The sequence below is a fragment of the Podarcis gaigeae genome, assembly GCF_964106915.1.
Source record: "Podarcis gaigeae genome assembly, chromosome: 17".
NCBI classification, from domain to species: Eukaryota; Metazoa; Chordata; class Lepidosauria; order Squamata; family Lacertidae; genus Podarcis; species Podarcis gaigeae.
Genome location: NC_139694.1, coordinates 5,927,252 through 5,939,841, shown reverse-complemented (window position 1 = coordinate 5,939,841; position 12,590 = coordinate 5,927,252). Strand labels below are relative to the sequence as shown.

The 12,590-nt window shown below is 41.2% G+C and overlaps 1 protein-coding gene and 1 long non-coding RNA gene across 5 annotated transcripts in view; one reads left to right on the top strand and one right to left on the bottom strand.

The window, feature by feature from the left end:
• The window catches only part of PAX5 (paired box 5), a 261,611-nt gene that overhangs the window by 230,241 nt on the left and 18,780 nt on the right, over positions 1–12,590 (top strand). For all 4 annotated transcript variants that reach the window (XM_083719437.1, XM_083719436.1, XM_083719434.1 and 1 more), the window contains one exon: positions 6,537–6,623. In XM_083719437.1, coding sequence (XP_083575563.1) covers positions 6,537–6,623 — 87 coding nt within the window. The remainder of the gene's footprint in view (positions 1–6,536; positions 6,624–12,590) is intronic.
• Positions 11,854–12,590, bottom strand: part of LOC310835348 — a 70,613-nt gene continuing 69,876 nt past the window's right edge. The window contains exon 4 of the long non-coding RNA XR_014559582.1: positions 11,854–12,100. This is a non-coding gene — a long non-coding RNA (uncharacterized lncRNA). The remainder of the gene's footprint in view (positions 12,101–12,590) is intronic.

Genomic DNA, 12,590 nt, shown 5'->3' with positions numbered 1-12,590 from the left:
TCCATTCTTTCAACATGTTTTAAGAAAGAACAGTTGGTACAAGATAGTGGAAGAGTTATAGGGGATAACTAGAATTAGAGTTTCACAACTGTCTTTTTTAACTTGGCGATGTTATTAAATGCCAAGTTAGTATCTACTAGGTGTGTGCATCAGCTCTATGCTCAACCTGAATTATGAGGTAAGGGGGGGGGGAGAGATTTAGGTGAGGTTTTCATGTGTCTGAGTCAGATTGCACCATTAAGAAGGTCTGTGAAGTCAGATCTTGGCTTTTTTTTTTTTTTTTAGATTCCTCACTGCTGGGTGTGGGGAAGAGCTTTGGATTTAACATATCTAATGTTTAATGTTTGTCCCATTATATTTTATTGGAAGCCGCTCGAAGTGGCTGGGGCAACACAGTCAGATGGGTGGGGTACAGTAATAATAATGATAATAACAACTATTATTATTATTGTTATCACCACCACCACCATCTGATTCAGACCAGATTCGTAAGTTAAACTGGCAAGACACAAAGTGAATGCAAAACAGATTGAGTTTTGTGACCAGTAAAGACGTCTCAGGATTAGTCAAGCCAAACATAGGCTCATCCTCACTTGCCTCCATTCTTATGTGGTCTCCACTTTGAGAGTATCAGTATCTGAGATGTATAAAATTTCTGTTCTTGAATCTAAAATGCAGGTTCTTTATCTCTTAAGTTTTGGGCTGAAACTAGTTTAGTCAAGAGAGCTGAGTGGGCGGGGGTTTGATAGGGTTGCATTTTAAAAATCTGGCTAGATGAAGAAAATGTGGATGGGGCGGGGGATGGCTGCAAGAAGCAGCCTTGAGGAGCTGCAAGGGTCTATGTTGCTTTGGGGTGGGTGAGTAATGCTACTTTACAACTAGAATTGCCTGTTTGTGTTTCTGTTTGCATTCCTCTTGTTCTATATATTTGTAAATATGCAGGTACTTCACTAGTCACCTCATAACAAAACTTACCCTGCAAAATTGTCCTGAAACTTCTTACCATTCCAGAAAGTGGTGAGTGTAGAACATTGTAAGTCTTAAATACTGCCAGCCAACCAGACATGTATTTTTGTTGACCAAATTTGAATCTGACAAGCCCTGCTGCCCTGTACTGCCACAATTTAAATGAATGATACTTAATACTAAGTCCAGCAGGTTGTCAGCTAGGTCAATGGTCCTGAATTACAGTTATAATAAATCTTGACCTTTCTATGGAAAACATTAGAAGCATTTTTTAGAGTCGTGGGACATAGGCAATGGAAATCATTGTGCATTTCTTTGTGTGTTATTGGCTGAAAAACATTTCTGCATTGTAGGTGGGTGACATGGTAATCTTTAAAAAGGTGCTGTCTTAATGAAGGGCATAGCTGCATAATCACTAAGAAAAAACCCCTCCACAATGTATTGAACCTTCGTTTTGCAAAATATTTCATCTTCCTAATCGTCTACCTCTCTCACCACCACCCCTTCCTACAGACAAGCACACACAACTCCCCTGGGTAGCTGATGCATAGTATTGCTTTTGACTGGGCTGATCATTAAACAGTGCTGTCAAGAAGTATATCTGATGGGTGCAGGAGTATCTGCTGGAAATCACGAGGCACTCATGCAGTGTTCATTCATCTCGTTTAGTTTCACTGTACTCCTGCTCCATTTGTCTGTCCAAGGCCTGTGATGCTAATAGGAGGGCCGGTGGCTTTCCTTTTAGTCTCTTCCTACCCATTCTGTTTCGTGCTTGCTTCTTTCCCTTCCCCCCGCCCCACTCCGCTTTTTTCCTTTTGCATGGCTGATGGATATGCAGAGTATGTGGGATGAAGCGAGCAATACTGTCACCGAACTGATGGTATTCAGTGACTCCTCTAGCTCTTGGCTGGTCTGTACTGCAGGAGCCTGACACCCTGACCACTGAGGCATAAAAAACAGAGAATTGGAAGCCTCAGCCTGTCAGGCACTAGAGCGTCCCCCAGAGAGGCCTAGAGATGTGTGTGTGTGTGTGTGTGTGTGTGTGGAGAGGGAGAGAGAGAGAGGGAGAGGGAGAGAGAGAGAGAGAGAGAGGGAGAGAGGATAGCAGCGAGTAGAGGTGGAAGTAGTGGTGGGAACAAAATCAGAGAATGAAATGTCAGCTTACTTCAACTGATACTTGTGCAGGAGTGTTGATTATTGTTAGAAAAGTGAAGTTTCCCGCTTTACAACACACAGGCAGGAGAATGGCAGTCTGGCTGTTCCTGATTAGCTAGCTGCAGGAGTATGGAGGAGATTTACCTGAGCCAGAGGCGGGGAGAGTTCATGAGACCTGCAGTGGGCCTCCCCCCCCCATACCATATGGTGATGATGGAATAACTCCTCTGAAAAAGCTCCCCGTTGTGTGAAGAGGTGGTGCAAGAAACATGCAAGGTCCTTTAGGAATGGAGTTGCATTTCAGATATTGAGAATAATAAACCTGTTTGTTATCATAGCTCCCTTTTAGGGAAACTGAGGCAAGTTCTGAACTTTTGTTCTTTGTTAGGGTGTGCCGGAATATACCCCACTTGCTTCCTTCATGTACTAGGTTCACCAAGGAGTCAGGAATGAGCAAACTGGCTCACATAATGCCACAGCTAACTCTATGGGCTGTACCAATCCAGTTTGCGCCGTATGGTTGTGTGTCTGTGTGTAATGCTTATATATGTTAAAGATATAGAGGTAATATTTGTATAATGACTTTAATTTATAGAACATGGTTAATCAAACCTTGCATGGAATAGAAGCAGATACCTGAGTAAAGGCAAAGTGCTGTATGCCAATATAGAAAATGGTCACCTCCCCACTGATACATGAAGTTACATCTTAATAGCAGTGGCGTAGCGTGGGGGGTCCAGGGGGGGCCGGCCGCACTGGGCGCAACATCTGGGGGTTAAGGTTAGGGGGCGCAAATTACTTGCCTTGCCCCGGGTGCTGACAACCCACGCTACGCCACTGCTTAATAGTATTTGTTACATATACCAATGTCAATGTGATTTTTTTTTAAAAAAAGTAATTAAGACAATACCCAATCAGAATATGTTGTGTTAAGGGGACTTCTGCTTCTTGCTAATGGAGAATGGAGTGCAAGTCCGTTTGCTCTGATAAAGAGATAGGGGTTTGAGCCCCATAGAGAGAGGGGGGAAGCAACAAGATGAGTTGCACCTCCTAAAAAGCCTCAGGAGGCTCTCAAGCAACCTCCTAAACTCCTGTCTGAAAGGAGCAAGGGGGGGGGATGGCGAGTGAGCCAGCAAACTTTGCAATATCAAGTCTCTGTGGGAGCGAAGTCTCGAGCTCCGACCTGCTGCAAGAATCCTTTCAAAATAAAAGATTCTGGCTGAGTGAAGGTAAATAAAACTAATTTGGATTTGGATTTAATTGGTGGACATTTCAGCTAAAGACAGTGGATGTAACAAGGAGGCCCATCCCCGTTGCCTGGGTAACTTCAAACCGCGTGAAACAACTTGCAAGTGAAGAAGTTACAAACCTTATTTGGATACATTGGGACATTTTCTTGCCAGTGGGAATATAGCAATATAGGTGATTGTGGTCAAGGCAGAAAGCTTACAAAATGTATCTCTATGCTCAGATAACTTTTGCATAATAAATATCATGAGGAGGCACTGTTCCCCAAACACTTTAGATAAGGAGATAAACATGTTACTCATCCAGGCACTTAATAAACATCTTGTTATCCCATAGGCTTTGCTACTAAAGCCAACTGCCAATGGGACAACATCTGAGAGAGCCACTAGTAGTCCCAGACGAAGAGGGGGGTCAGTTGCATGTTGAAAGGAAAGAAGACAGGGTTTGAGTTGAGAAAGCAGGAAAGGAAAAGGAGTCAGATGTACAGTTTTGCTAACAGAACCATTTCTAAGACTGAAATATTGTTTAAATTTGGTTCTTATTTGGGGGCACATTGCAGGTTTATTTAGGTATTCAATCTAGTTCTTGCCTTCCAGTTAAAAAAGAAACGTAAATACCTTTTTCCCACATGGTGCTGGCAGCGTGGCTGAAACAGAAAAGATAAAGGGAAAGGGCCCTTTTCTCTGTGTGAAGTGGCTCCTAAGGAGTTTGGGCTGATTTATCCAGTCCAGCTATGCTTCCCCCACCCCTGAAAGAGCTTGTTTTGCTGGCACAGCTAAAATCAACCTATTTTGGTGTTACTTCATACAAAAACAATTCCTACATTATTTTCATGCTCAGTTGAAGCCACGGTCCATTCTGGGACTTTACATCTCAGGTTTCATTTGGAGATGGGGAGTCATTGTTTGCACATCACACCTTACGTCAAATAGTCTTGTAGATGGACCATACCAGCTTAGCCAGTTAATATTTGAAGTATATATTTTTATTGGTGGGGAAGCAGTGTTGATTCACCTTCAGACACATCCTGAACTATCTTGATGCGATTTGAATGTGAAGTCTGGTAAATTTCCTGACTCCCTCAGCCAGAGTTAAAAGTACATGTGTACCCAAAGCCAATACCTTAACCACAGATTCATGTTAAGTATCAATAAATGACCTGTTCCCTCCCTGTCATGTCAAATTTCCTCCCAATCACCCTTGATCAGAATATTTTGTAGAGAAGATGTGAAGCACACCTTTTACTACACAACCCCAGGTGTGTGGAGAAAAAACTGTGAAAAATTACTATGTGATACTAGTCCTTTAAAGCACTTTCTGTTTTATCATGCACCTATGATGGAGGTCATAAAAATGCGGGATACAGATCAGGCAAGCAGAGCCTAGGCGAAAACATTCTGTTTTGAAGCTATGATGAAAGCATGATTGTTGTGGTAGGAGCCAGTGGATAAGTTCCCTCCCCACTCACACAGATTCATTCCACACAGATAAGTTGACTAAACAGAGTTTGTGTCATTTGCCAGTTTCTCTTTCTTGAAAATAAATAAATACAGTGGTACCTCGGGTTAAGAACTTAATTCATTCCAGAGGTCGGTTCTTAACCTGAAACTCTTCTTAACCTGAAGCACCACTTTAGCTAATGGGGCCTCCCGCTGCTGCTACTCTGCCGGAGCACGATTTCTGTTCTCATCCTGAAGCAAAGTTCTTAACCCGAGGTACTCTTTTTGGGTTAGTGGAGTCTGTAACCTGAAGCATCTGTAACCTGAAGCATATGTAACCCGAGGTACCACTGTAGGGGAGTGCCATATTTTCCCTTGTTGTCTTGCTGGTGTTACTCTAACACAAACTTCTACCAGACAACTGATTTTGTACCAACACATTTTTAACCATATATTTAATGGTTAGGCCTATGTTTAGTTTGCTTGGTGGCATAGGAAAAGTTGGCCTCCTTCCCTAGTTGTGTTAGTACAGGTAGTGGCTTCCAGATGAAGAATAGTGTTAGTATTCAACTCACTGTAGAAAGTAGACCCTCCTTAGTTACGGGGAGTCATTTCAGAAGGTCTGTTCTGAGTGAAACATGGTTGAATACCAACCATGGTTCTAAAGAAAAGTTATAGTACACAACCCAAGAGGAAAGTAGCACAGTACACACACAGCAAAAGATGCTAAAGTGGCGACCCTGGATAGAACACACATCAAAAGATGTATCTAGCCAGTTCAAAGGAGCTTTAGCAGGCATCACAGTGTGAATGGGGATGCACATCCAGGTGCACATTTGTATTCTCAGCTGCTACCGTGCACAGTGAAGACTACTTTCCTTGGTGGAAGGCTGTGTCTCAGGTTCAATCCCCAGAAACTCCAGGCAGGGTTGGGAAAATCTCAGTCGGTGTAGACAATACTGAGTTTGATGGATCAATGGTCTGACTTGGTATGTTTCTACACACAGATCTCCCTTCCTGGATTAGTTAGACAGTCTTTTTGCCATGTCAAATAGTGAACCTGAAAACTTGAGAAAGCAAATACACGGGAAATGCGAAAGTTCATGCTGTTGAATTTTATTCAGAAACTGCCATTCAGATATTCAAATGCACATTTGGGATTTGTAGACACAGAAATTAAAGTTATTTTCAACTCAATTTATTTGCTGCTTGCTTGTGAAAATCAATCTAAGACAAAAACTTTATTTGCAATTCAGGTGTGAAAATAACGCCTAGAGAAAGCTTGTTTCCAACCTTGTGGTCAACAGGGATTTCCCCCATATATGTCTATATGTGCAGTTAACTTTTATAGATTTTCATCCTGTTTCTTCAATACAAGTATTTCAAAGGTGGCTAGCAATACAAAAGCAATAAAATAATAACAACTGTAACACAGATAAAATACTACTAGAATAAGAACAGCAGGTGCAACTGCAGTATAATATCGGCATCACTAGCAGTTTAAAAAGTCTTGGAAAATAATAAAGGTATTTATTACACCAAAGAAGTGTGGGCAGCAGGCAATCCTCTCTGGGGAGTGCAGACCACACATTAGGCTCTACTACCAAGAAAACTGTTTCTTACTATCAAGTCATCTGCTAGAATTAATATGTTTCCATCAGTCAATTACTTTAATCTTGATCTTGATTATCAAATTTTATATAATATTCCCTTTCTTTTTGAATGCAGGGAGTGAGTTTTCCGGAAGTCCATATAGCCATCCACAGTATTCCACATACAATGATTCCTGGAGATTTCCTAATCCCGGATTGCTAGGTAAGTTCCCCCCATTACAACTGGACCATCAGCAGCATAGTTCAAAAGGCAAGTAGGGGCAAGCATGGGGCTGCCATACTGGCTATAACTGGGAAAGATGAGTAGTGATGGGGATGGATGAATCAACCATTTTCACTTTCTCTTAGCTTTTTGTTTTTCTATTCCAAAGTGCAGTCCCCCACATTTCTCCATCAGTTTGTGTGTTGTTGTTGTTCTAAAAAAACAAAGTTATGAGAATTTGTCAGCATTTAGTGTATATGTCTCCCAATGTGGAAATTTTTGCATGCAGTTTTCCCTAATATATTTTGTATGTTAGTTTCATCAATGCATGTTTTGTTTTGCACACTTCAGTATATGGATTTTTGTATGTACGTTATTTGGTTGTAGGGCTGTTTCACAAAATTTGGAGAAGTATGACTTCTGAAAGATAGATATGTTTCAGTTTATGTATTGTTTCAGGAAGTGCAAATCAGGAAGTGCACAAAAGGTGAATGGAACCAGATTTCTCCCCCATCTCTAGGGAAGTTGACATCTATACACTTGCTAGGCACCAAAAGAGGCTAACACCAGTGGAGCTACTAAACCAAAAGACAGTGCAGCCGTCTCTAGCCTAAAGAATGTATAGCTTACTTTGAACTATATCATATAAATTATTGCCACGAAGAAAAGAAAGAGCATTGAAGTATGCAAGATTTTAGCTTGACAATGAACAATTTATTACTTATGCTTCCAAAGGCACTGGTGCAAATGCAGTACAGCCCATGCAGTACTACACATTATATGCCATTATCTTTGAAGCATATAAGGCCACTTTCTGGAATGACTTTTCTATAGCTTCACATCCTTTCATTATCCGTGCTGAGCAGCAATCTGTAAACTCACAGCACATTCCTAAATAAGTTTAAACTTTACTCAGAAGCCTTTCTGATTTCCATGGGATTTAGTTTTAAGGAATTCTGTTTAAAATGGAAATGTATACTTACTTTAACTCTGTAGAAGATGGAGACTGGCAAAAGTTTTGTTTGCACATAATGGTGAACCAGTTTAGCATTATGAGGATGAACTCCAACAAGCCTTGAGTTTTCTGGCTCCCCTCTACTCCCTCAGCACAGCCATTGAAAGCTTCTGCTTCCATTTAGATTAATAGGAGTTTAGTGTTACATATAAACCCTCAATGGTGGCTTATCTTAGTTATGGTTTGCTGTGGTAAGCTTGCTTCGCAACCCATGGTTAATTAAGATTAACTACAATATGTTTACATTTGAACTTATCAACAAGTTGTAGTTAATTTAAAATGAAAGAGCAAAAGCTTTTTAACCCCTCCATGGAGCCAAAATGGAGAAGGGTAGAGCATGAGAGCCCAAGTCTTCCTGCAGGTTGTCTTTGTAACACTGGATATGCACAAATTCAGCCACATTTATTTTGGAGTTAAAGGCAGTTTCAGAGTGCCATGCTGATCATGGTGTGTAAGTTAAAGGGAATGTAAATTGAGCAGTTAAAGTGCATAACAACTGGTGACTGTGCACACTCACTAGGCCTCATAGAAAATGTGCACATAATTCTTCTATGAAGAGGGAATTATGCACATTTCCCTGTCAAGAGACATAATTTCCAAGAGAACTTTGGAAATGTGCATGTGACTGAAATTTGTATAATCTCTGAATTTTGTACATTTCCGGACAATATGTACAATCTCCAGCCTGCATACAGAGTTTCCAAGAAACATGCATTTTTTTCTATTTCATGTGCAGAATTGTACAGTCTCTGTTCCCAGGATGCCTGTAGCCCAATGCCTATTCTTACATGGCCCACAATACACCCTCCTGCTGAGCAGCAAAGAGGTTTAAGGGGGGCTCCAGCTAAATATAAACTTTTTCTGCAGGCCAGCCCCCTTTTCATCATTTTCAGCTGTTCCTCAGCTTGCTGAGCAGCACAAGGGGTGTTGCAGGGAGATGAAATTTTTAAATCTTCTCTCCCATTTCCACCACACAGATGGAAATTATCCCCATGCTGCTATTAAGGAAGGGAAAATGCTTAATGGCACCATGGAGTCAATCACCATGATAATCACAGGGGAGGGAAGATTTAAACATTTAGGAATGACTTAAGGGAAACCTGGCTGGGAGAAAAAGAGTATAAAGTACAAAATTCAGTTGTTATATGCACAGTTTCCAAGGGCTGTTGGAGATTATGTATATTTACTGGGAAATGTGTATGACCCTTATATACCAGCTTGATCACTGAGATCATCTGCAGGAACGTCATTGGTTGTCCCCCAAGTTGGTAAAGCTGATTTGATAATAAGAATCCAAACCTTTCATGTCATTGGTCCATTGTAGAATACTTTGTCAATGAAAACTGAGCCAGTGCCTTCTGTTTCAACTTTCAAAAGACCCGCTGAAAACTTTTATGTACCATCAGGTTTATGCAGGCAGTGATGAAATGCATATTGCATATTTTTAGAATAGCTAGATGGTTTCTGATTTCAACATTTTTATGTGGTTTTTATTGTGTGGCGTTATAACTGTTGTAAACCACTCTAATACTTTTTATGAATAAACCACTCTGATACTTTTTATGAATAGTGGTAAAAAATTATATATACAGTCATACCTTGTATCCCGAATACCCTGGAACTCTGACATTTTGGCTCCCAAACGCCGCAAACCCAGAAGTGATTGTTCCGGTTTGTGAAGGTTCTTTTGGAACCCAAATGTCCAATGGGGCTTCTGCGGCTTCCTGCAGCCAATCAGAAGCAATGCTTTGGTTTCTGAACATGGATTTCTGGAATGGATTCCGTTCGACTTCCAAGGTGGGACGAGAGAGAGAGAGAGAGAGAGAGATACTCTCATATTCATTAGCTGGTTCTTATGCACATTAACCACTCAACTTACATTCCCTTAACATATATATTTGCTCCACTTTCATCTCTGCTAAATAATGTGAAACTCTGGAAAACCACAGCAGAAGAAGTGTGTCCAGCAGGAAACCAAAACTTTTCATAAGCCCATTTGAACTCCCTTAAGAACTATTGGCAGTAATCAGTTTTTGCTGCGTGCTATGCTTTATAGTGTTTGTTTTTAGTTTTTAAATTGCAAAATGGTGAAGGGAGAATAGTAGGGTATATGAATCCATGCACATACTGATTTTTGAATGGAAAAAAGTTATTTCTCCATACTGAGATCCAAATATATTTGCGCCACATAGTCTTCAGTTTTAATGACACTATAAAAGCAAGCAGTTTTAGTTTCTTAAAAAACAACAACACCTTTCTTCCAGGGTCTCCCCCACCTTCCTCAATCTCTTGCCTGTTCATTTTGATTTCCCTTACAAATGTGCAGTCCAGTGTATGCATGGCATGTTTCAGCAACATACTTTTGCAGTTAGGCAGAATCCCATTGGCTCTGGAAAATCTCCTGGCAGGCCCTTGGCTTCTGCTATAGCAAATCCCTGAGTAGCACACCCACTCCCTCACTTTAATAAGGAGGATAAGCAACATCCATTTTATACTACTGTCAAAGTCTGGCCCACCCTGACCTTACATGTGTGTAGCACATGGTGATTAGAATTCTCCTGCATAATCTATGCGGATGAGGTAAGTAAAATACCAATTAATTGTCACCTCTCTAGCAGAGAGATATTGTGCCTTAGAGACTTCCAGATTTATGGATGTCAAGGTTGTTATGTGCGACCTCTAGCAGAGAAATAATTTTGAATTTTTGTCATTTTTTAAAATTCAGTTTCTTTGTTTTAAGTAATTGAGTCCCTAAGTAATTGAGCCACCTAAGCTCTACCCATCACATTCCTTGCCCTTAAATCCTTTGGGAGTAATTGATGGCTATAGCATTCTGTGTCGCACTGCTTTTTACAGTACAAAATTGCCATTTACTATGCTAGAGCTAAGGGTCTTTTTGTTGCCCAAATGGGAAGCTATTTCCTATTACCGTTTTGTTACTCTACTCAATGCTAGTTTCAAACCTCTGTATGAAAGCCATAATCCCATGTAGAGTGGATTGAAGTGTCATCTGAGGTTAAAAGAGGCATGGAGGGCAGCTCTTAGGGCTGGTTCTCACACACATGTACATAATTTGACTTCTCATTACTTGGCTATTTAGCACTTGGGGACCAGTGGCAAACACCTGGTCTATGTGTACAGCACAGTGAAGTGGTATGGTCCTGAGAATGGGTTGTGCCACTTTAGAATGCAGTTTGAGAGGATGCTTTGAAAAACAACAATCTCCCACATGTATAACTCCCTGTAAGTAAAAAGCTAGCATATCACAGACAGGCCATAGTTCCCTGCAATACCAAACCATCCAATCAGAAATTACTGCCAGGGCTCCTCAACATTCCCTACATATTGCTGAAGACTCTCTCCCTGCTGCTGTATATTTTATTCATATGTTGAGCAATAGTCTGCCAGAATGCTTAATCACAAAATTAATCTGGTTGTACCTAGAGATCGCTTAAAGTTCGAGCTAACTCAAACACATTCAGCAATATTTATTATCTGCTAGACCAGGGGTCTGCAACCTTTAAGACAAAAAGAGCCACTTGGACCCGTTTCTGAAGAAAAAAACAAACTGGGAGCCGCAAAATTCGTCATTATAAAAATAACTTTTTTGTCACTTTTTTATTATTTCTTTGTTTGACCCCTCAGAATTACTTCTCCTCATAGAAATAAACGTTAAATTAACAAGTTACCTTTGTGTGTGTGTGTGTGTGTGTGTGTGTGTGTTCTTCACTCCCCTTCAAAACAGTGACCATCGTACATGCCCCCTTTCAATGCAGTGACCAGCGTACATTCCCCTTACAATGTAGCGGGCGGGCGGGAAGGTGACGTCGGGACGGTGCGTGACTAACGCACGCACCGCCCCCATGCGACGTCACAGCCAGTACAGCGCCCGCCACAGTGGAGAGTGTCGGGGCGCACAATGCGCCTCCTCCCCTTGCTAGTATCCGCCCCGGAGCCGCGGCAAAGGTGTAAAAAAGCCACATGCAGCTCCGGAGCCGCGGGTTGCAGACCCCTGTGCTAGACAGTTATGGGGAGGGGCATTTTGCATCTGAGTGCCTTCCTTTCTGTACATTACCTTCTAGAGGCCTCTGGAAGGACTGAAACTTGAAGATCTCGAGTGAATGCTTGTTTACTGCCCACAAACAAAATGCGAACCCAGTTCCCCAGATTATGAGACTACCGCTCTTAACCACTACACCACACTGGCTCACTGCAAGGCTTGTTTACTGTGTGTTTGCAGCTCTTTGTGTTTCCATTTAATTCGCCTAGTCCACATGACATCACCCTCAAACAACACAAATCCCAAACCTTGCTCTACTGCTCTCCTTTCCATGTCCAGTACTTCCTCAATGTTTTTTTCTGGCTGTTCTTGTAATACTTTCTGGCTCACTCCTGAATGGAGGATTATGGCCTTGTTGTTGTTTTTTCTTCTCATCCCATGCATTTGCACAAAACCAAAACCCTGCACAAGTAAACCACATTAAAAAAATATTAACCAGATATTGGGCAGCAAACTGAAAATGGTGCTTTTCATTTCATTTTTCGCTATGCTAGAAAAGATTTATGGCCTGCTCCTGAAAGAAGTGTAGTCCCATTTATACATATTTCTTTTAATCCTTCAGATTTGCACAACACCAGAAAAGTGCAAATGCAAACAGGCAAACTACATTACACACACACACACACACACACACACACATATATATATATTCTGATCTGTTAAGTTTGCACAAAACTGAAAAACTGGATGTGTGTGCTGAGAATTAAATTGCCTGAATGTATGCTTTTGCTTATTTCCCAAAACAAAACAAAGGTGCACACATATCTATTTGTGCACGTGCCCTGTTGGCACTGAATTGGCATAATAGAATTAACAATTTAGAAGGAGGAACCTTGACCAAAGGGAAGACCCTATTGGTATGAACAGGAAAGACTGAAGTTGCACCTCATAA